At 41.2% G+C, this 24,070-nt stretch overlaps 1 protein-coding gene and 1 non-coding gene across 2 annotated transcripts; both read left to right on the top strand.

Moving 5' to 3' along the window:
* The first annotated feature begins 1,658 nt into the window (after positions 1-1,658).
* DDX3X (DEAD-box helicase 3 X-linked) lies at positions 1,659-18,365 on the top strand. The gene is made up of 17 exons (XM_036270210.1): positions 1,659-2,180; positions 5,692-5,749; positions 7,775-7,822; positions 9,818-9,953; positions 10,834-10,992; positions 11,081-11,180; positions 11,556-11,691; positions 12,606-12,691; positions 12,899-12,997; positions 13,104-13,264; positions 13,662-13,806; positions 13,885-14,029; positions 14,224-14,405; positions 14,489-14,606; positions 14,900-15,053; positions 15,445-15,584; positions 15,791-18,365. Exons 1-17 carry the CDS (start codon positions 2,136-2,138, stop codon positions 15,868-15,870), a joined length of 1,992 nt encoding a protein of 663 aa, XP_036126103.1. The 5' UTR covers positions 1,659-2,135; the 3' UTR covers positions 15,871-18,365.
* Positions 18,366-23,522: 5,157 nt separating this feature from the next.
* On the top strand, positions 23,523-23,590 carry LOC118636855. Its single transcript, XR_004960820.1, has one exon. It is a non-coding gene; the product is annotated as a small nucleolar RNA SNORD77 (small nucleolar RNA).
* The last annotated feature ends 480 nt before the right edge of the window (positions 23,591-24,070 follow it).

Below are 24,070 nucleotides of genomic sequence, written 5' to 3'. Positions count from 1 at the left end.
GGCTCACTTTGCATTTTTAACTTCACTGGGCAGGTATCTAGCATCAGTTAGTGTTGCTGTGTGGGAGCATTCACATATTAAAATACATTGATTTATTATAACCGTTCTGCTTTTATTCTAGTTAGGTCATGTTTTTTTGAAATTGTGTGTTGTTAGGTTTAGGTTTTATTATCTATGATGTTATTTCACTATGGTTATTGGGGGCGTCACAAAATACTGTTGTAAAAAGGAGTTGGGTCTTTTACAGGGTTATGTAGTCCAGCCCACTCCTTTTATAAATGAGGAAATTGAGACCCAAAGCAGTTAAACAACCCGCCTGAGGACACAAGTGTCACATTATCTCCCTATCTCTTAGAATTACGTCAATTTTAAAAATCGGAAAGAGAGAGTGGGACGTTGGAAATTACGCGATGAGAACGAGCATCTTGCTGGTCGCAGAAGGTCCTTTGGGGGATGGTGGAAAACCCTGCGTATTATTTCTGTCAGGCTGCGGGTCCCAAGAGAGGGGAGAAAGCGTTTACAAGAACCACGTCTGTGCGGAGCTCGCTTAAAGCCAGGGACCCGCTAATCGACACATTTTCTTCTACTTTAAGGCCTGTGGCACGGAAGCTGGAACCAGGGGTGGCGTGCTGGGAGGGGGGCCACAAGGGGCTCCTCCAACGGTAGAAACGCATTTCCTCCCCGTCCCCACCCACCGCAGTGGCCTGAGGGTTACCCCGACCCCGGGCCGATAATGCCACTTCCTTCGGCAGGTCGAGTTCACGCCACCCCAATCACCCCCTATCCGCTACACGAGCCGTTCTCGGTGTGGAAGGTCCCCAGGCTTTGGGGGTGGGCAGCACCGCGCTGCAGGTCGCCGGCCCTAAGCCGCTGGGCGCCCCGCGGGAGGAAACCAGGGGCCTAATGTAGCACTCGCCCTTGCGGAGAGCCGGGGTCCCTTCGGGGTGCGCAACCACCCGCTCAAGTTCAGCGCCCGATTGTTTTATTGTTTCCTCACCGCCGGGGAGGGGGCGCGCACTCGAGTCTGGGGGCGACACCAAGGGACTATTGCGTTTCTAGGCGGCGTCTCCGCTGCCTAGGCAACCGCGGTGTACAGCGCCGACCACCAGCGCGCCTCCAGCCCCCCTCCTCCCTCCACTGTCCCCCTTCCCCCTCTTCCTTCCTCCTCTTCCCACTCCCCTCCTCTCCCCCCCTTCCTCCACTGTTTGTCCCCCTTCCCCCTCTTCCTTCCTCCTCTTCCCACTCCCCTCCTCTTCCCCCCTTCCTCCACTGTTTGTCCCCCTTCCCCCTCTTCCTTCCTCCTCTTCCCACTCCCCTCCTCTTCCCCCCTTCCTCCACTGTTTGTCCCCCTTCCCCCTCTTCCTTCCTCCTCTTCCCACTCCTCTCCTCGTCTCCCCCTCGTGCCCCCCGCCCTCCGAGCGTTCTGTTTAAGCCAGGGCTTCCTGCTCCACGAAATGGCCACCACATCCCGCACCTGCGGTCACGTGGCTCTCAGATTCGGGCCTCTTTTTTGCCTAACTCCAATTTCGGGGAGACCGCCCGGGGAAGAGCGAGGGCTGACTAGTTTGGGAAAAAAATCTGTCGGCATCTCCCAAGTCCGGAGGCCGAGGGAAAGAAAAGAGAGAGGGCGCTCGCTAGGAAGAAAGGAACAACAAAAAACGGGGGCGGGGGTGTAGGGGGATGAAAGGTGAAAGAGGCCTAATTGAAATTTCAGGGCCTCCTAGTTGGCGGAAGCGGGAAGACAAGTTCTCGCGAGATCTCGAGAACTCCCAGCCTTACGTAGTGTATTAGCAGAGAACAGGGAAAGAAAAGCTCAAGCGAATTAGGACGTTTGGCGCTTTGAGCTCCAAGGTAGGACAACGAGCCAGGAACGGGAGACTAGGAAGTCCCGCGAGGTTAGGACAGAACGAGCGCGCAGTAGCTAGGCAGAAGTGATAGGGGCAGGGGGAGTGGGGGTGTGAAAGGGAGGGCACACGTCTTACGTGCTGACGTAAGACTCTTGCGAGTGAGTATATTAGATCCGTGGCAGCGCCGTGCGCTCCAGAGCCGCAGTTCTCCCGTGAGAGGGCCTTCGCGGTGAATCAAACACACTCGCTCAGCAGCGGAAGACTCCGAGTTCTCGGTACTCTTCAGGGATGAGTCATGTGGCGGTGGAAAATGCGCTTGGGCTGGACCAGCAGGTGAGCTGCAAGGAGCCCACCGGGTTGCACGAATCCCTCCCCTGACCTAACTTGGCTTATGGCGCAGGGCTGACACCCATCGTTCCCATTTCCTGAGTGCCTAGGGCTGGCGAGGGTCATTGGCCCGGGGCTATGGAAGAACGGGGAGGTGGCAGGAATGCCGGTTGTGACTGTCTCTCGGGCCGGGTCCCGGGCTTGGCCCGCGGTATTGTCCCTGGGACGAGCACAATGGCGGCTTTTGTGTGTGCGTGCGCAGGCGGGCTGGGGGGGAGGGGGTGCGCGCGCTCTGCTATAGAGGCGCACGCGCGAACCTCCACTGCCTAGTGACCCATGGGTGGTGGGGGGTGCGCGAGTGTGGACTCTTTGTGGCTTCAAGGGCTTCAGCCTTCCATACACGCGCGGCCCGGATTCAAGTCAGGCTGCGTTGGTGTGCGTGTGCGTGTGTGTGCGTTCGTGTGTTCGTGTGCACGCCCGCCCCTGAGATGGAACGCGGCCCTGGAATGTGGGAGGGGGCGGCGCGGGGGGCGGCCTGCGCCCGGGGGTAATGGCGGCGGCCTCCTTTGTGTGGTGCTGGGCGGCTGTGCGGCGCTGCAGCCCACTAGTGGGAGAGGTTGGATCAGCGGGTCCCTGGCCGGTGAGGGCCAGGAAAGGAGGATGGAATGGGCATCTTGTTCCTTCCCGGCGTCCTTCCGCAAGCTCGCTCGCTCCAGCCCGGTTTCCGCAGGCCCAGCGCTGCGGCCCGGGAGACCGCGTTTCCGGAGTGGAAAGTTTTGTGACGCAGAAGATTCGGGGAGGAGTGGGGGGGGGGGGAGGGGAGGGAGTAATGGGCCGCTGCGTGCGCCGTGGCGCTGGGCTCTAGAGATGGGAGGTTAAGGACCCAGAGCGGCCCTTTCCTCCGCACTTCACCCCAGGCAGTCACTGCAAGGCGATTTAGCCCATGGCCACGCGGCTCTTTTTTGGAGGGGTGGGAGGAGGGACCGCGGGTTGTATGAGTGTCCTTATGTTAGTGGCCTTTGATCCAAGAATCGGCCAAAGGCAAATAATAACCCTAGCTTTACTCAGTCTTTTTGGCTAAGATCCGAGTGTGGGAAGAAATAACCAAATATGCAGCTTGGGGGAAAATAAAGTTTTTTTGTTGACTTGTTGCTGCCCGTGAAGTAAAATTTGAAATAGGCCAAATAAGGTGGTGTTGTCTTACTGGAATCCCCTCTTCTATAAGGGTGTGGGAGTTGAGAAGAGGGGTATGTGTATGGGCTTTGGTGGCAGGAAGTCTGCATTCCTCTGAACAGTGGCAACATTTCAGATAAGCTCTTCAATAGGATGTTTGTAGCCTTTACGTACACTTCGGCCTTCCATGAGCCCCCGAATAGTCCTGAAACAAAACTTAGTGACACATTGATTTTAAGTAGTCACGTGTAATGTATTTTTAGTGGACTCAACGATATTTCTTTGGAAGTATTTTTCCCATTAATCAATTATATTAAATCCTCCAAATTGCCCACACGTCACATGTTAAGTGGAACAGAAAAAAAAATCAAGTGTTGGGACATCTTTAACATTTTCCATATAAGAGGTGCCGTTTTGTTTTGATTTTTAATTCACACCGGAGGATATGTTCTTACTGATTTTAGAGAGGGGGGAGAGGGAGAAAGAGAAGCATCGATCGAGAAAGATCGACCGTTGGACCGCCTCCCGTATGTGCCCTGATCGGGGATCGAACCTGTGACCTTTTTAAAAAATACGTTTTTACTGATTTTTAGAGAGGAAAGGGAGGGAGAGAGAGCGAAAAACATCTGTGGGCTGTCTCCCGCACGCCCCCCACCGGGGATCAAGTCTGCAACCCCAGGCATGTGCCCCGACTGGAACCGAACCCGAGACTTCCTGGTGCATGGGTGGATGCTCAAACACCAGCTACACTGGCTGGGCCAAACCTGCAACCTTTTGGTGTAAAGGGTGATGCTCCAACCAACTGAGCCACCTGACCCAGGGCAGTGGTGCCGTTTTTTAAGATTCTAGCCAGGAATGAACTTTAAATCTGCAATTGATGTAATTCAAAAGCATATGCAGTCCTTAGAATTCAGCAGCAAGCAAATTCACAGCTGAGAAAATTACTACAGAATAATCGTAACAATGTACAGTAGAATATAAAGTTGGTTTTTCATGTTGCCAAGTGTAAAATTAAACTTGTAACAAGTGCAAACAAAAGTTTTTCTTTTGTCTGGCACGTGTGGCACAGTTAGGCATAGACCCATGCACCAAGAGGTCGCTGGTTCAATTCCGGGTTCAGGATTCATGCACCCCATTGTCGGCCCAATCCCCAGTAGAAGGCATGGAGGAGGCCGCTAATGGATCTACATTGATGTTTCTATCTCTCTCTCCCTCTCCCTTCCTCTCTCTCTAAAATCAATAAAGGAAAATAATTTTTTTAAAAGTTTTTCTTTTGTGCTTTAAAATATCAGTCGGAGTTAACTGCTACAGAGAGAAAGTCTGACAGCATTTTTGCTAATAGAAATTATAGAAATAAGGCATTTAAGACTTACCTCATTTTTTTCTTTTTTAAGACTTAGCATCTGTTTCCAATTTTCAGTGACTCTCTTGATGCTTGCAATTAGACAGAATCATCTTGACCTTTTAACTGAAGACTTATGGTATAGCACATCACCTTTGCAGACAGGTGACAACAGTAGTGTGTGCGACTTGGTCTTTTTGTGGCTTTTAAAATTCTTTCGGCATGGATAGTTTGGCCCCCCCCCCCCCCATTGCTTGTCAGTAGTTCCTGGTTAGCTATAACAACAGAATGTGATGAAGATAGCAGGTCTTTTTGTAGAAATTTGAGTCTTTGAACTACTAGTATAAGGGGATAGGTAAAAATGGAGATTAAAGGCAGTTCTAATCTTTAAGGGTGTTGAATGCTGGTTGTGCTTATCTTAACGGTGGAAATAGAATACGGAGGTACCTACTTCAGAGTTGTCCTTAACAGTGCTTAGTAAGCGGCAAATATATTTTTTCTTAAGAGTGCTGCCCTAATTAAAAATACTTGTGCAGTATTTAGGGGTAAAGGAATTAAAATTTTGTTTTGACATTATCAGGTATGCTTTGTCGGTTTAAAATAATTCCAAGTAGAAAGTTGACATTGGAAATATTTGTCAGATGTGATTGGATCTAAAATTAATCCTTTGTATTTGACATTTTAAAATAACTTAAAAATAATTTTTAAAAAAAGTTTCTTAAGCTTTTACTATGGAGAATGTTATAGGGAAAATTCATTTTGAATGAACCACTCACATGGACCCAGTTTCTACAGGATAGCACCAGCATTTTATGTGCTGCCTTCTGCAGTATGTGCAGTAATAAATACTGTTCTGTATTTGTTTAGAACTTGACAGTCTTCAAAGCACATTCTTGGTCACATTTGCATTAAGAGTTTCAAACCAGCCCCACGAGGCGGGCAGACTAGTTTTAGTAATATTTCACCATACTGGCTACTAACCACTTAACTCTCTTCTCCTAGTTTGCTGGCCTAGACCTGAACTCTTCAGATAATCAGAGTGGAGGAAGTACAGCCAGCAGTAAGTAAAATGTTTTATGAATTTGCTGAATAATACCATAATTTTTTGATTTATTTAAAATTGAATAATTTCCCCTCTAGTTTTTACTGTGTAAAGAATTATGTGTAGGCAGTATTAAGTGTAATGATGTATTAGTGGTCAGTCTAAAGCATTGTAACCTTCTCGTAGTAAAAAAGGAACTGGTTTTCTTGAGTAAAAATAATCATCTAAAGAAATCTATACAACCCACAAATTACCTTAAGAAGAATTGGTTATAAATCCTGAGCCCAGCTTAGAGGTGATGGGGTTGTGTTAGAGTGAATCTATCATAATTAGACTCAATAAAGGGAACATTCACATTTAATTGCTACAGCTACCCCTTTTCCATGAAGAACATGAAACTAATAGAACAAAGCTGTATTGAATCTTGTGGTTAGGATTTTAAATGCTGTGTCACTGTATCATTCTTTTGAAAAAGGGTTTTTTTGAGATTTGTTTCAATTATTAGTATTAAAATGTAGGGATTTTGGTGGTTTATTATTTGGCAGTAAACTTGCCTCAGTTTAGGTCTCTTCTGACCTATTCACTAGAATAAAGGAGGGGGGGATTATTGGCTATAGAATCTGAAATCAGTATTTCTTCAAGCACTGTGTTATGTAGTAAAGGATATGTCCTCATTTTTAGGCAAGAAGTGCCTCACTGGGCCCATAGTTAGTATTTGTTTTATTTATTTATTTATTTATTTATTTAGTAGAGGGAGAGAAACAGAAACGTGGATTTGTTCGTTTATTTATGCATTCGTTGGTTGCTTCTTGTATGTGTCCTGACATAGGATTGAACCCAAAACTTTGGTGTATCAGGACAGTGCTCCAACCACCAGAGCTACCCGTCCAGGGCCTTTTAGTGTTTGTTTTAAATTTTAGTGTATTTACCATTCTTGCTCTTTTTCTTTAAATATTGGCAGTATTTGCTACTTTATTTTTTTGTTAGTCATCACTTGATACACACACACTATTTTAAGAGAGAGTGGAAGGGAAGGAGGAATGGGAGAGAGAGACACATCATCAATTGATTGTCTCCTGCACAACCCCAACGGGGACCGGGCATCGAACACCCAACCCAGGTACGTGCCCTTGATTGGAATTGAGCCTGAAACCCTTCTGTTTGTGGGCACCACAGAGCCAAACCATCCAGGGCTGTATTTTCCAGTCTTACTGAGGATGTTAGGAACTGGTCCTCCTAATAGATAATAATTTTTTTTTTTAAATTTATTTTAGAGAGGAAGGAAGAGGGAGAATATGAATTGGCTGCCTCCTACATGCCCCTCACTGGGGATTGGGGCCCACAACCTAGTCTTGTGCCCTGATCAGAAATCAAACTGGGGACCTCTTGGTGCATGGGTCGATGCTCAACCACTGAGCCACACCAGCCGGGCTAGAGATCTTTAATATTTAATTCAACCAAGAAGGGAGAAGGGGAAGTTAAATTGCAGATTTACTATAGTAATAAAGTGAATTGACTTCCCTTTACTTGGTGGGTATACAGTATTTATTTTACCTTCTCATCCATTTTCCAGGTCATATTCTTGCATACAGAGTGACAGTTAAGTTTATATAAATTCAGCAAGCTCCAAATGAAAACTCCCAATTCCTTGAAATTATTTCCCCTTTTCAGCTTTTATACATACATATACATATATAAATAAAATATCATATCAGGCCTCTAAAATAATTGTTCATTGAACCACTAATGGCAAGTTAAATTATATTAATTTGTACACTTTAGGGTTCCAAGTCAAATTTTTGTTCACCGAACTTGTCTTCCCCTTCTTTTAAAGTTATCCTTATAAAGCAATAGCCCATTTAAAATAAAAGTAGATGCATTTTTCTCCTATCCCTTTTCAAGTTAAAGAGTCAGACGAGAAGGCTAGAGATTGTAAACATTTTTTTCCACCATTTTTTAAAAATACTACATGCATTGGTAAAATAAACCCTTTGACTTGAATGTTTTGGGCATTTAATTCTTTTTTTTTTTTTTTTTTTTTAGAAGGGCGCTATATTCCTCCTCACTTAAGGAACAGAGAAGCTACTAAAGGTAAGTCTTTTGAGCAATTTGTAGACCTAATTCTTGTTGAGTTTAGACATTTGGGCCTAGGGAAAATGAGATGAGGCACCTTGGGAAGTCTGTAAACACTGCTCTCTGTCAGCCGGTTCAAATATTAGGACTTAATCAGTTTGGAAAAATCTCATTTAATGTCACACAGTGGAAAGTTCTGCATTTCCGATGTCATGCTCTTTTGAGGCCAAGGGCACGGTTTTATACAATTTCATTAGTCTTGTCTTAGTCTGTTTGCAATCATTCACCACAGCATGATTTTAATTTGAAAAAGGTGAGTGGACATCCTACTATGTAAACCAAACTGCATGGTGATAGTAACCTAGTTATTTCTGTCTTGCAGAGATGCCAAAACGAAGATGAGGGGTATTGTGGAATAGTTAACAGGGTATATAGCATTGGGCATGCTCCTAATATGTTGGGAGTAGTTCTCTGGGTTTAGACGTCTCAAATTATGGGACAACTGTGTGGGTGCTGTATATTCTGTTAAATGGGTGATCTGAGATTTGGGGGAAAAGGAAAGGTCAGGAAAACTATTTAAAGGTCAGGAGGGAATATACTGGAGGGGAATATACTGGAAGGGTTGAGGAGAGTCCACAGGAGCATGTGGTTTGCTATCACTCCTCCATACCCACATGGAGTGTTGTATTAGCTTCATTGTCCCTGGCATTACATGAATATATAATCTATTGTTTCTGTCACATCACTCGGTTATGTCGTTCTTTTTAGTTACTACAGAGTTTCTCTTTAATCATCACGGTGTTGTCATTCCTTAAAATGTACTAGTTGAAATTGACCCCCATGTATATTTAGTGCGTTCTTTCCCTCTTTGTTGCAGTGACGGAAAACAAAGGGAGAGGCAGTATCTAGGTTTTTAGAGCTGAAAGACTAGCAACTCTATTAGTAGCTAAAGCTTTTGGTCACCAGGCTAATAGTAGAAGCAGAAAGCTGAATGAAAGTAACCTAATTAACTTGTAAATTATGTTTGACTAATAAAGTGTCACTGAAGCTAGTTAAACCCTCTACTTGTCTTTAAACCCTCTACCTATTAATACCCTTATCATCCCCTCTTACTGAATGTCTATAACTGTATCGTAGGAACTTGTCCACACTGAGTAAGGATGAGGATTTAACTTTTTTCTATGTATTCTTGATTCTTGTCTGACAGTATGGATTTCACGTGAACAGAGCACTATTTTTAAACTTTGTACTGTTGAAACGGAAAAGTGCTGTATTAAACCAAGTAATGTGACACTCTTAAGAGTGTTTTAGGGTGAGGATTAAAACCCAAAAAGAAAAAAAGAGAAAGTTTTAAATTAATATTACTCTTAAGAAACATTGAAACAGTGGTAACTGATTCCTTGTAAACTCACTTATACCTATAACATGAATGGAAATTAAACATTTTTTTCAAATTAAAAGAGAAAGTTTATTTGGAAAGCTTACAGAGGTAGTAGAAGTGAGCCAGCTGGGCTATGTAGGCTACGGAAACAAATTACAGAAGCAAAAAGAAATGCCATTGAAACCTAGGAGAGAGAAAGGCAAAGGTAACACACCTGGGGAAGAAAAGGGGGAATAGAGAGGCAAGGGTGTGCTCCTGAGAAGGAGAGTGCACTGAAATTAAGTTTTGATGGTCATAAACAGCACCGTAATTGTTGAGTTATAGGCAAAGCGATTGACATTTTAGAGGTGTATTCATTCAGAACATCGTTAGATAGTCAGATTGCTTGGTTTAGAATACATTATTTTCTAATGGAAAGAATTAAAGATATAAAACATTTTGTGTTACAATGTAAGCCAGCTTTCAATCTTGGTTTTCTTCTAGTGGCATGATAGGAATGACCATTGTCCCTCAAGTCTATAGAGATAAAGTGAATTTGAGGGCTTCAAATTGAGAAACATAGAATCATGTTTAAGGTATTGTCAGTTTCTAATAATACATTAAAATAGGTTTGTGTTTTTATTTAATTGAAGGATTCTACGATAAAGACAGTTCAGGCTGGAGTTCTAATAAAGATAAAGATGCATACAGCAGTTTTGGACCTCGTGGTGATTCGAGAGGAAAGTCTAGTTTCTTCAATGATCGTGGAAGTGGTGGGTCAAGGGGAAGGTAAGTGATTTTTTTTGCCTTCTTGCCTTACATATGTGTACAATATAGCAATTTAGGAATTGATCTTTAATTTGGTAAGTCCTCATCCTTGTACTTGGATTATTAAGCATATTTTTCTCCTCAATAAAAAACCCATTTGGATGTTAAGCAGTTACGTCTATTATAATTTGTATTTTCTTAGCTGTTAGAGGTATTTATGAAATTGAACTTTTTACATAGAAATTAGATGAGAATAAGAAAGTGCCTTTTGGCATAATGAAATCATTTATTATATTTCTCTAAATTTATGTATTCTATTTAAAAGAGTAAGTGTATCTAGTGAATGGCCTTATTTGGTTGAGATTTTTGTGGATATTCTATATGACAATTTTTAAACACCTTATATTTTTGATTACACAAGTGTGGTGAACTGACCTCATGCGCCTAATAGCTGTGGTTAGTCCTGTGTGTCCTGATTTTTCGCAAACAGGCCTAAAACTCTAAAAACATCTTAATTCAGGTAAGGATTATTTTCTACCTTTTATCCAAAATCTGTCACACGGGTGAATTGTCCTTAAAATGATATCCTAGTGTAACTGGGACAATTGATACTTGGTGTGCTACTTTCTTTTCCCTACCTCTAAATATATGAGGATATAAAGGTGTAGGTTTATGTGCTGATTTCAAATGTACAAGATTTGATTCTTAATTTCAGCATGTATGAGGACTGTGTAGGCTATATACTGATTTTAGGAAATAGTTATGTAAATTATTCAGACAATCTGGTCAATTAGAGGGCTTATTTGTCAAATAAGAGTAAGCCAGAATTGGATTGCTAACATCCTTAAAGTTAACCACTGGTTAAATGATGTGATTCTGATTAATTGCTTGTGCTGTTCAGGTTTGACGATCGTGGACGGAGTGACTATGATGGCATTGGCGGCCGTGGTGACAGAAGTGGCTTTGGCAAATTTGAACGTGGTGGAAATAGTCGCTGGTGTGACAAATCAGATGAGGATGATTGGTCAAAACCACTCCCACCAAGTGAACGCTTGGAACAGTAAGTTTCTGAAATGTGTGTTAATTGTATGCAATGCAGCCTTATTAGCTAGTTATAACAAGTAAACTTACCAATCTTTTGATTTCAGGGAACTCTTTTCTGGAGGTAACACTGGGATTAACTTTGAGAAATATGATGATATTCCAGTTGAGGCAACAGGCAACAACTGTCCTCCACATATTGAAAGTGTAAGTATGCTTCATCTTTTAAGACAGGGAAATGTATTTTCATTGAATGTTAAAATGAGGTAGGCCTCCTAAAGGCATATATAAACCGTGCTGCTCTTATTTAACAATTGTTTAAAGTTACTTAACCAGCCTCATTGGTTTGTGGAAAGGAATTGAGCCTCAGTATCACCATTAATATGAAATAGGAAATGAGTCAAACATAGAAAGCGCCCAAAACTTCTCCAGTGTAGATAAAGCCCTTCCCCACAAAAATAATAATTTTTACTTAAAGAAGCTCTAAACTACATCAGCTATTATTATTTTTCCATTATATTAGTATAAAACAAAAAGAGCTGTTTCTAGCAGTTTGACCATGTTGAATTTCTTTCTTGACAGTTCAGTGATGTTGAGATGGGAGAAATTATTATGGGAAACATTGAGCTTACTCGTTATACTCGCCCAACTCCAGTGCAAAAGCATGCTATTCCTATTATCAAAGAGAAAAGAGACCTGATGGCTTGTGCCCAAACAGGTAAGTAAGCTCACTTGATTAAAGTAAAAAGAATAGAGCATAGCCTGTGATCCATAGGAATGAGGCCGAGGGAATGGTGCCTCTGTGGGTAAAGTGGCACTTCCCATCTTTTGGAAATGAGGATGGTTACTAGCCTCTGAATTCAGTACAAGCTTTACTATATCCAAGTTTTACCATTTTGAAAGAAGGTGGCGCCCTGGCTGGTTTGGCTCAGTGGTTAGCGTGTCGGCCCATGGACCAGAGAGTCCCGGGTTCAGTTCCCATTAAGGGCATGCACCTTGGTTGCAGTTTGTCCCCGGCCCTGGTTGGGGTCGTGTGGGTGGCAACCACTTGATGTGTCTCTTTCACAATCAGTGTTTCTTTCTCTCTCTCTCCCTCCCTCCCGTTCTATCTGAAGATATATGGAGGGGGCAAAAAAAGATGGCAACCCCCCCCAAATACACGGCACTCGAATCATTTGGCCTGAAGAGTGAGAATGTCATCCTTCATACACTAGCAATATATACCAACAAGGAAGTGTTAGTAATTGAAATTGACACCACTTTGAGGCAAAATTCCCATTTTCTTTATAAACACAAATGCAAAGAAGTGAGTTACTATATTGATCAGTGTTTGGTACACCCTTTTCTGTAAAGGAACAAAATAAACATTTTTTATGGACTATATGGTCTATTGCATCTACTTAGCTCTGCTGTTGTAGTGTAAAGACAACCATAGACAGTATGAAATTTTGCATGGCTGTATGTACAAAGACAGTCTGGGCCTTAGTTTGTGGACTCACATTACAAGTAGATTAAAGAAGTCACTTGGTGTTTTTAACCTGTTAATAGGGCAATTACAGAACACTCATCTACCAATATTTATTCAAAAACAATCAGGTTTTTCTGTGGTTGAATGAACATTCTCTTTAACAGGGTCTGGAAAAACTGCAGCATTTCTTTTGCCCATCTTGAGTCAGATTTATTCAGATGGTCCAGGCGAGGCCTTGAGGGCCATGAAGGTAAATATTTCTGTATAAAGTGGGAAATTATGGTAGAACTTTTTCGGTAGCTGTAGGTGGAGAGTTTTCTAAATGATATGACTCACTCCAACCTATTTAATGTAAAACAGCTTTCAAGTGTAATCCATAAGTTACAGAAAGGAATTATGTTGTAATGAGTCTTTTAAAAAGGATGTTAAGAGCTTAATTTATAAATTAATTTCTTAGGAAAATGGAAGGTACGGGCGCCGCAAACAGTACCCAATCTCCTTGGTATTAGCACCAACTAGAGAACTGGCAGTACAGATCTATGAGGAAGCCAGGAAAGTAAGTTGCATTTGAGTGATTATTGGCTTTCTCAATGATTCTAATGAAATATTATGACCATGTAAAAATCTTGGCCTTGAAATTGATGAAATTTCTTTGCTTGTAGTTTTCATACAGGTCTAGAGTTCGTCCTTGTGTTGTTTATGGTGGTGCTGATATTGGTCAGCAGATTCGAGACTTAGAACGTGGATGCCACTTGTTAGTAGCCACTCCAGGACGTCTAGTAGATATGATGGAAAGAGGAAAGATTGGATTAGACTTCTGCAAGTATGTTAGTTTCTAAATCTATGGAATGCAATTGCAATGTTTAAAACTTCTGGTCATTAGCTTTGTGGTACCTAATAGCGTTTTCTAAATTTTAAAATTTGAAGTGATTTATTTTTGTCTTCCAACTTTTACGAAAAGCTTGCTTATTGTAATTTTAATGTTGAAAAAGCAGTGACATTTTTAGTAGAGACTGAGTGACCACACTGGGACAAGTAGGAAGAGCTAATTTGACTGATCTTGGACAGTTTATTTAATGGCAAAATCCTACGCTGTTGTGTACATGGATCAAATTGTGTGATATGAGGGATTTAACTACCTGAATAAAGAAATAATTGTTCTTATTGATACAGCTATAATAAAACTCTGCAAATTCTAAACTGAATTTTTTTCATGACAGATACTTGGTGTTGGATGAAGCTGATCGGATGTTGGATATGGGGTTTGAACCTCAGATTCGTAGAATAGTTGAACAAGATACTATGCCACCAAAGGGAGTTCGCCACACTATGATGTTTAGTGCTACTTTCCCTAAGGAAATACAGGTATTGTTCAATGCTGCAAATTTTATTTACTTAGGAATTTGTTTGTCTCAGTAGATAATAAAAATTTTTTTCTTCCAGATGCTTGCTCGTGATTTCTTGGATGAATATATCTTTTTGGCTGTAGGAAGAGTTGGCTCTACCTCTGAGAACATCACACAGAAAGTAGTTTGGGTGGAAGAGGTAGACAAACGGTCATTTCTGCTTGACCTTCTAAATGCAACAGGTACAATTATAATTTCAGCATTACTCTGGTGCCTTGGGTAATGAGAATCCTTTTGGATCACCATTACTGCTTTTCCTCATTCAAAACGTTCTGTTAAAATAGTCTTAAATATTGCCTTTATGTGTGTGTTCACTAAGTGCAAAAAGAACAAAGCTGCTATTAGTGACAAAAACCTTGTAATTTTTCAAATGTAGGCAAGGATTCACTGACCTTAGTGTTTGTGGAGACCAAAAAGGGTGCAGATTCTTTGGAGGATTTCTTGTACCGTGAAGGATATGCTTGTACCAGTATCCATGGAGACCGATCTCAGAGAGATAGAGAAGAGGCCCTTCACCAGTTCCGCTCAGGAAAAAGCCCAATTCTAGTGGCTACAGCAGTATGTATAATATAATATTGTATTCATGTTCAACTATTGGTTTTCTTTTAAGTGGGCCATATATAACAAAAGTTACTTTCCAGGTAGCAGCAAGAGGACTGGACATTTCAAATGTGAAACATGTTATCAATTTTGACTTGCCAAGTGATATTGAAGAATATGTACATCGCATTGGCCGTACAGGACGTGTAGGAAACCTTGGTAAGTGTTTACTTGATGTATTCTGTTTTTGTTTCTTTTGTTAGTTTGTTTTTCAGTGTGATGCATGTAGCAAAGAACTTTTCAGAATCTTAAATTATAAGAACTCCTGTTTCCAAGGAATTTAGTTAAAATTCATTTCAGCAATAGAAAAGTCAGGGTTTGTTCAAAGAACTTCAAGTTAGTTAAATAGCAAATTGTAAGTTTTTTTAGTATTGTACTTAATCTTAAGGAAAGTGAGAAGACTGCTACTTTATGGAAGACCTTAATTTATGTACTTTTTGGAACTGTTTCAGGCCTTGCCACTTCATTCTTTAATGAGAGGAACATAAACATCACAAAGGATTTGTTGGATCTGCTTGTTGAAGCTAAACAAGAAGTGCCGTCTTGGTTAGAAAGCATGGCTTATGAACACCACTACAAGGGTAGCAGTCGTGGACGGTCTAAGAGGTGAGGTACAGATGGTACATAATGAGGGAGATGGGTGCTATGTCAAAGGTTAACTTCTGAAATAATAGTTTGTGCTCAGTGCAAATCAATTTTATAACATGAAGTTACTACGAATCAAAGTATAAACACACAAACACAATATACAATCCAAAATAGATGTACAGCATTCAGGTATGAAATAAAAGGGATTCACATACACAGTAGCTTGATCTGTTGGGGATGGTGTTCTTTAGAAATGGGAAGAAACTACGACTTACCTACTGTGGCCATATTAGATACTGAAGCATATAAATATCAGTGTGTTGTCACTGGGAAGTTTTAGCAAGAATTATGGGTTATTTAGTGAGATTTCCACCTTCGTGTGAACCAACATACATTTTTGTCCTTGTAGTAGTAGATTCAGCGGAGGATTTGGTGCCAGAGACTATCGACAAAGTAGTGGTGCCAGCAGTTCCAGCTTCAGCAGCAGCCGAGCAAGCAACAGCCGCAGTGGTGGAGGTGGCCACGGCGGCAGCAGAGGGTTTGGTGGAGGTAATGTTAATTTTTAACCTCATGTCTTTGGGAAGGGTTATTTTCGTTTGAGTCATCTTTTTCAAAGCATAATTAAAAACATTAGGGAACTTAGGCCCTTTAGATTGCTTTTCATAATTTTATATCAAAGTATTTATAGAAAGGAAAGATTATATTTCACAATGGACGACTTAACTAATTTCTCTCCTTTTTAAATCTCTCATTAGGTGGCTATGGAGGCTTTTACAACAGTGATGGATATGGAGGAAATTACAACTCCCAGGGGGTTGACTGGTGGGGTAACTGAGCCTGCTTTGCAGTAGGTCACCCTGCCAAACAAGCTAATATGGAAACCACATGTAACTTAGCCAGACTATACCTTGTGTAGCTTCAAGAACTCGCAGTACATTACCAGCTGTGATTCTCCACTGAAATTTTTTTTTTAAGGGAGCTCAAGGTCACATGAAGAGTTGAAAGGAACAATCAGCAGCCCTGTTCAGAAGGTGGTTTGAAGACTTCATTGCTGTAGTTTGGATTAACTCCCCTCCCACCAACCCCCATCCCAAACTGCATTTTTATTTTGTGACTGAGGATCATTTGTTTGTTAATGTACTGTGCCTTTAACTTTAGACAACTTTTTATTTTGATGTCCTGTTGGCTCAGTAATGCTCAAGATATCAATTGTTTTGACAAAGTAAATTTACTGAACTTGGGCTAAAATCAAACCTTGGCACACAGGTGTGATACAACTTAACAGGAATCATCGATTCATCCATAAATATTATAAGGAAAAAAACTTATGCGGTAGCCTGCATTAGGGCTTTTTGATACTTGCACATTGGGGGAAAACAAACAACAAACGTCTTGAAGCATATTAATGGAATTAGTTTCTAATGTGGCAAACTGTATTAAGTTAAAGTTCTGATTTGCTCACTCTATCCTGGATAGGTATCTAGAACCTGATAGTCTTTAAACAAGCCATTCCAGTCATGATGAGGTGATGTATGAATACATGCATACATTCAAAGCACTGTTTTCAAAGTTAATGCAAGTAAATACAGCAATTCCTCTTTCAATGTTTAGGCAGATCATTAATTATGAGCTAGCCAAATGTGGGCATACTATTATTACAGGGAAAGTTTAAAGGTCTGATAACATGAAATAGGTTTTTAGGAGAATTCATCTACTTAGACTTTTTAAATGCCTGCCATAAATGAAATTGAAATGGTAGAATGGCTGACCACAGCAATGACCAGCCCTCATTAGGGCCCTGGATGATTTTTGGTCTAATAACGCATGCTAGTGTTGATGTTTTTTGGTCAAGAGGGTATGAACAGGAAGAATTAATGCAGCAGGCTTTATTTTAAATGCCGATTCACATTACTCTGTTCAAGCTGCGTTGAGATGTTAAACTGGCTTACTATAGACTTTGTAAAAATGGCTCCAGAAGAGTAACAAACTGAAATCTTTGAGATCACACAGGTTGGAAATATGTACATAACTGCACAAGGTGTCAATTCTGCTATACAGTGCAGTTTTAGTCAGTTTTAGTTGCATAGGTTTCCATTGTATTTATAGTCTGTTTATGCTAAATCTGGCCAAAGATGAGCATTGTCCACCACTAAAATGCCTCTGCCACTTTTGAATTCTGTGCTAATTTTGTGGCCAGAATGCGGTGATCAAAACGCTCAATCTTTTAACAGTGGCATAGGGAGACGGCAAAAATTTCCTAAAGTGCAATAGATTTTCAAGTGTATTGTGCCTTGTTATAAAACCTTTATTAAGTAGGTGCACTTGACAGTATTGAGGTCATTTGTTATGGTGCTATTTCAATTAGTCTAGGTTTAGGCCCTTGTACATTTTGCCCATAACTTTTTACAAAATACTTCTTTTATTGCACATTCAGAGAATTTTATATATATGTCTTGTGTGCGTGTCCTTAAACTTCCAATCTTATTTTGTCTCTTGGAGATTGTTGAACGCAGCTTGTCTAGGAAGGGGGATGGGACTAGATTCTAAAATTTATTTGGGACCATGGGAGTGATGGTTGGGAAGAAAACTATTTGCACACGACAGATTTCTAGATACTTTTTGCTGCTAGTTTTATGTAATATTTATTGAACATTTTGACAAATATTTATTTTTGTAAGCCTAAAAGTGATTCTTTGAAAGTTTAAAGAAACTTGACCAAAAGACAGTACAAAAACACTGGCACTTGAATGTTGAATGTCACCGTATGCGTGAAATTATATATTTCGGGGTAGTGTGAGCTTTTAATGTTAAGTCATATTAAACTCTTAAGTCAAATTAAGCAGACCCGGCATTGGCAGTGTAGCCATAACTTTCTGATGTTAGTAAAAACAAAATTGGCGACTTGAAATTAAATCATGCCAAGGTTTTGATACACTTGTCTTAAGATAATAATGAAACACTTCAAAACACTGATATGAAGTGTCCAGATTCTCAGATGTTTGTTGCGTGAGTTTTGTTTAGTTGTGTGTATTTTTTTTTCCAGTGAATGTCTGGCTCATTGCAATCCTCAAACATGTGGTTATCTTTGTTGTATTGGCATAATCAGTGACTTGTACATTCAGCAATAGCATTTGAGCAAGTTCTATCAGTAAGCAATATTTTCAGTTATAAGGTTTCAAAAATGTAAGAATGGATTTAAACTTGCTGAATGTAAGGATTGAACCTCAAGTCACTGTAGCTTTAGTAATTGCTTATTGTATTAGTTTAGATGCTAGCACTGCATGTGCTGTGCATATTCTGATTTTATTAAAATAAAAAAGTTGAACTGCACAGTCTCCTTTGTTGTTGTCAATTGTGGTTTATTATTAGCGGTCAAAATAAAGTTGTGCTCTTGCCTGAATTGTAAGGTGTTATTTTTTTGGTTACTATCCACTGCTTATTTTGAACGCCTCTTGGAGACAGAATCACTCTGGTACTGTAAGTATTTTAATACTGTGGAAAAAGGATTTCTGCAACAGGTGGAAGTCTAAAAAATCCTTATTGATGTACAGCGTGTATTACACATTTAAGCAGCTTAAATATGGGTTGGAATCTTACTTGAAGCACTTGACATGAAGGGTAATTGAAGTGAAAGAATGAATTGGATGAAAGTCAAATGTATTAGTAATCAAACAAGTGATAGGACTTGGAGGGACCAAGAATGTATTTGGGCCCTGGCCGGCATTACTCAGTAGGGTTAGCAGTGACCAAAGGGTTGCTGGTTTGATTCCCATTTAGGGCACATGTCCAGGTTTCGCGTTTGGTCTGGAGTATATATGGGAGGCAACCCATATTTTCTTTGCCTCAAAAAAAAATTAGGGAAAAGTGGGGTAAGGGTGATAGAGATGGCATGGGCACCCCCAATCTACCTTCAGATTTTTCTGACATCACCACACATTAGCGTAGGCATCTTGCTGCCAATTCCACGGAGATGGCATGAGCTGCAAGGGAATGGACAGCTAAAAAGTAGAGCATTTCCCTGGCCGGTCTGCCTCAGCGGTTAGAGGGTTGAACCGAGGACGGGGGAGTCCTGGGTTTGGTTCCCACTAAGGTCATGGACCTTGGTTGCAGTTTGTCCCTAACCCCAACCGTGCGGGTGGCGACCAGTTGATGTCTCCTTTCTCCTGCTGTATCAGGATGAATGCAAAAATGTCGAGTGAGGATAAACAAAGTTGAGCATGTGAGACAAGGCTATTTCTGTTCTGGGGGTAAAATGTGTTATGGTTCAACCTAGTACATACACAATGAGCTTTTGTTCTGCTTTGAGTTTTAGGTTTGCGTTATGATTAAGAACTTTTTTTACACAAATACTTCTGGATAGTTGCATTTATGGAAGACTTTGAAGCATAATATGCCATTGATGCTGGAGATAGGAAAGGGGGAAGTCAAAATGGGTGGAAAGCAGATGACTGGATTGAAAAGTTAGTCAATGGCCGAAGGTGATTCAGATAGAGTGAAATTGGATTCTAAGGATGGTTCAAGGTCCCTTTTGTGTAAATCATATCTAAATATTTACTGAGTTTTACTTCCCAATCGCTTGGCTGAATTTCAACAGTTTTTTTAAATGTCTTGGAACACGTTCAAAATTGTCCAATGTCTTTATTCTTAAACAATACATTTTTGGGGGCAGGGGTCATGGATGGCTGTTTCCCTTGTCACTATGCTTTTAAGTGACCTGGTTGTATGTTCCAATGCTTACCCTTTGAAGCTCAGTAACATACCTGTTAATGGTCTTACCCTCCCCACCAGAATGCAGAGATTTCATCATTCACTGCAGTTACAGGACTTTGAAAGTTTAGCTTTTTTCCTCTTCTGTTACTGAACATAATTGCTTAAATCTGCTGGCTTGTTGTCTTGTCCCCGTGTCAGTTTATGATCTATTTTTTCAGCATATTCGGTCTCACTTTAATGTGATTTTCCTCTATAGTGACTTTTCCATCTTCCTCATCCTCCCTACCTACATCCGACTGGGTTTTCTTTAGGATATTTGTTTTTTTTTTCATTCCTCACCCGAGGATAAGTTTTTTTAAAGTTGATTTTTAGCGAGAGAGGGAGAGAGAAACATCAATATGAGAGAAACATCAAACATCGATCTGTTGCCTCCCATATATGCCCCAACTGGTGCATTGGATGACGCTCCAACCAACAGCCACCAAGCCTGGGCTAGGATGATTTTTTTTTGTTATTTGGGACCATGTTTATTACGGGAGAAAACAAAACAGGCAAACACCTTTACAAGGAGATGTCTCAAAGGGTAAAACAATTACCATATGACTTGGCAACATTGCTTCTAGAAGAATTCTACCCAGGAGAAACGTCTCCAACTTTTGTACGTATGTGAGTGTTTATAGCATTATTCACAATAACCAAGTGGAAACAACCCAGATGTCAAAGCAATTGGCGGATGGGTAGATAAAACACACACAAAGAATGTTATACTGTTTGGCAATAAAGAGAACAAAGTACAAGTGCTATTTCCTCTAGGGACCCAACCATATCCTTAAGTTCCTTCCCCCTTAAAGGATCATTCGATGGGCCTGTCAGTGCTGTGACACATGTCTATATTCTAAGGTTTCCTGTGTATGTATGTCCAGTTTCAGTCCTGATTGTATATTGTATTTAGCAGATGCAGTCATGGGTTATTCCTTCCTGTTTTCCTTATTACACTGAAGATGACATTCAGTTTCCTAAGACATGAGTAAAAATGCCTCTTCTGTCTTTAGCTAGATATCCTCATTCTTCACTTATATTCTAGTGTAGGTGCACTCCACACTCTCCTAGACTTCCAACAGCCCATCTCATTTACCTGCCGTCAGTGAATTAGTGGAGGGCAGGATGATCACTGAACCGCCACTCCTGACCCAGTCACCTGATAGGGCCTAGTGGGTTGTCCTAGACATCTGCAATGCAAAGGTTGATTTGGGGTTCATTTCAAAAACCGCATGGGGCTCTGCTGAGGACTGGACACTGGGGAATGTAGCAATGAATTCAGATGTAGTCCTTGCCATCTTGGAACTGAGTGTTGCAACAGAAATACCTAGGAAATGATTCTAGGGCAACTCTCCTAATAGAATCCATCTCGGCGGTTCACGCGGGAATCTGTTTTGCGTCTGCTTTTGTTATTCCTAAATGTCCCCCAGGAAATTCTGGTGCAGCAAACTCAGGCATGGAGTCCACTCTTATCAACTCTCCCAAAACTTCCAACTGCCATTATCATGTTTCAGGGGCTTCAGGGCAGAAGCAGCTCTATATTCCAAATCATAATAGATACTGCAACCAAATTAATGGCATTCTGTGAAGTGAGCTCTGTGATGTACTAGTCTACCTCTGCAGCTTTTAACTTACTTTTTATTTCTTATACTGTTAGCTGAGTATGATGCTATTGTCCAGCCGTATCCTGCATTCTCTGCCTTAGTTTTTGTTCACCCTGTTTCTTCTAATTAGAATTGGAGCTAAATTAATGTTTGGAAGAATTTTATTTAAAAAATTTTCTTCGCTCTGGCCGATTTGGCTCAGCGGTTAGAGCGTCGGCCTGCGGTCCACAGAGACCCGGGTTCGGTTCCCACTAAGGGCACGTACCTCGGTTGCAGTTTGTCCTCGGCCCTGGTTGGGTCGTGCGGGTGGCAGCCACTCGATGTGTCCCTTTCACGTCGATGTTTCTCTCTCTCTCTCTCTCCCTCCCACTCTATCTGAACAACAACAACAAATAGAAAAAATGTCCTCTAGTGAGGATAAAAAAAAAATTTTTTTTTCTTTATTGGTTTTAGAGAGAGAGGAAGGGAGAGGGAGAGAGATAGAAGCATCAATGAGAGAGAACACTGATTGGCCGCCTCCTGCATGCCCCCCACTGGGGATCGGGCCCACAACCTGGGCGTGTGCCCTGACCGGGAATCGAACTGGCGCCCTTTTGGTTCAACCACTGAGCCACACCTGCCGGGCTAGAATAATTTTATATATTGTACTCAGAATATACATTTACAATAACTAGCAATGTGGAGAAAATAACTGCTCATTGGTGGAGGAAAGAGTAGGTTACAAATGGAGGTGCAGAATGATCTCAACTATGAAAATACATAGAAGAGTAAGAACTCTGCTAAAACAGTGACAGTTCTAGTTGAAATTTTAAAAAGATTTTCTCCTTCATACTTATACTGATCAAAGTTTATACAATTAGAATATATTTTCTAAGAAAACTTATTTTTTATTTTTATTTTTTAATTGTGAAAATATTACAGAGGGGTCCTGTGTACTCTTCACTCGGTTTCCCCCAATGATAACATCTGGCATAACTGTAGTACAACACCGAATGAGGAAAGGAACATTGGTACAATCTTCAGACCTTATTCAGATTTCTCCAGTTTTCCATGTACTCGTGTGTGTGCGCGCGCAGTTCTATGCAGTTTTTTTTTAATCCTCATTTTTCTATTTTTGTTCAGCTAGAGTGGGAGGGAGGGAGAGAGAGAGAGAGAGAGAGAGAGAGAGAGAGAGAGAGACATGGACGTGAAAGGGACACATCGAGTGGCTGCCACCCGCACGACCCAACCAGGGCCGGGGACAAACTGCAACCGAGGTACGTGCCCTTAGCGGGAACCGAACCCGGGTCTCTCTGGACCGCAGGCCGATGCTCTAACCGCTGAGCCAAACCGGCCAGGGCCAGTTCTATGCAGTTTTATCATGTGTTGATAATGTGTAACCACCTCCACAGCACTGCTCCATCCTTATTAATATCTTCCTAGTGCTACCTAGTCACACCTGCCCCTTTCTGCCTCCTCACCCTGTAAGGAACCCCTAGCAACCACTCACCTGTTTTCCATCTCTAAAAGGTCATTTCAAAATTGTTAACAAGATGAAATTGAGCAGTGTGTGACCTTTTGAGACTGGCTTTTTGTCATTCGGCGTACTGTCCTTGAAAGCCATACATGTTGTTGCAGTTTGTTTCTTTTTATTGTTGAGTAGTCTGGATGTTCCATAGGTTGTTTATTCATTTGGCCACTGTAGGACATTTGGCTTGTTTCCAGTTTTTGGCTATTACAAATTAAAACTGCTATGAACATTGGTGTGCAGGTTTTTGTGTGGATATAAGTTTCCATTTTTTTCTGGCATAAATATCCAGGAATGCAATTGCCAGATCATATGGTAAGTACATATTTATTTTTTTATTATTATTATTATTATTTTTTAATCCTCACCCGAGGACACTTTTCTATTCCTTGTTCAGGTAGAGTGGTAGGGAGAGAGAGGAACAGAGAGAGAGAAACATCGATGTGAAGGGACACATCGAGTGGCTGCCACCCGCACAACCGACCAGGGCCGGGGACAAACTGCAACCGAGTCGCGTGCCCTTAGCGGGAACCGAACCCGGGTCTCTCAGGACCGCAGGCCGACGCTCTAACCGCTGAGCCAAACTGGCCAGGGCGGTAAGTACATATTTAGTTTAAGAGCATGCCAATACTATGATGGTTGCATAGTTCAGCAGATTGACTCCTGTAGAGATGTACCATTTTTCTGATGTGTCTAAAAAATAATTTTGCCAAACTGTTTTCCAGAGTGACTACTATTTTACATTCCCATGCAATGCACGAGAGATCCATTTTCTCTGCATCCTCACTAGCATTTGGTGTTGTCATATTTTATTTTGGCCTTTCTAATTGGTGCTGATACCTCGCTGTGGTCATAATTTACATTTCCCTAATGACCAGTGAGGTTAAACATCTTTTCTTGTGCTTATTTGCTATCCTTAGATTATTATTTTTTTAAATATGTTTTTGTTGATTTTATTTTTTGAACTTTTTATTAATTTATTTTTGTTACAGATGTCCCCCCGCCCAGACCCCCTCTGTTTTTGTTGGTTTTAGAGAGAGAGGAAGGAATAGGGAGAGAGAGAGAGAGAAGCATCAATCAGCTGCCTCCTGCACACCGTGCACTGGGGATCTAGCACCATTTGTTGAAAAAACTATCCTTCCTCCATTGACTTGCTTTTGCAACTTTGTAAAAAA

This window comes from Molossus molossus, unplaced genomic scaffold (genome assembly GCF_014108415.1).
Source record: "Molossus molossus isolate mMolMol1 unplaced genomic scaffold, mMolMol1.p scaffold_m16_p_2, whole genome shotgun sequence".
Lineage (NCBI taxonomy): Eukaryota > Metazoa > Chordata > Mammalia > Chiroptera > Molossidae > Molossus > Molossus molossus.
Note: the sequence above shows the minus strand (reverse complement) of the source record. Positions and strands in the feature narration are given on the sequence as shown.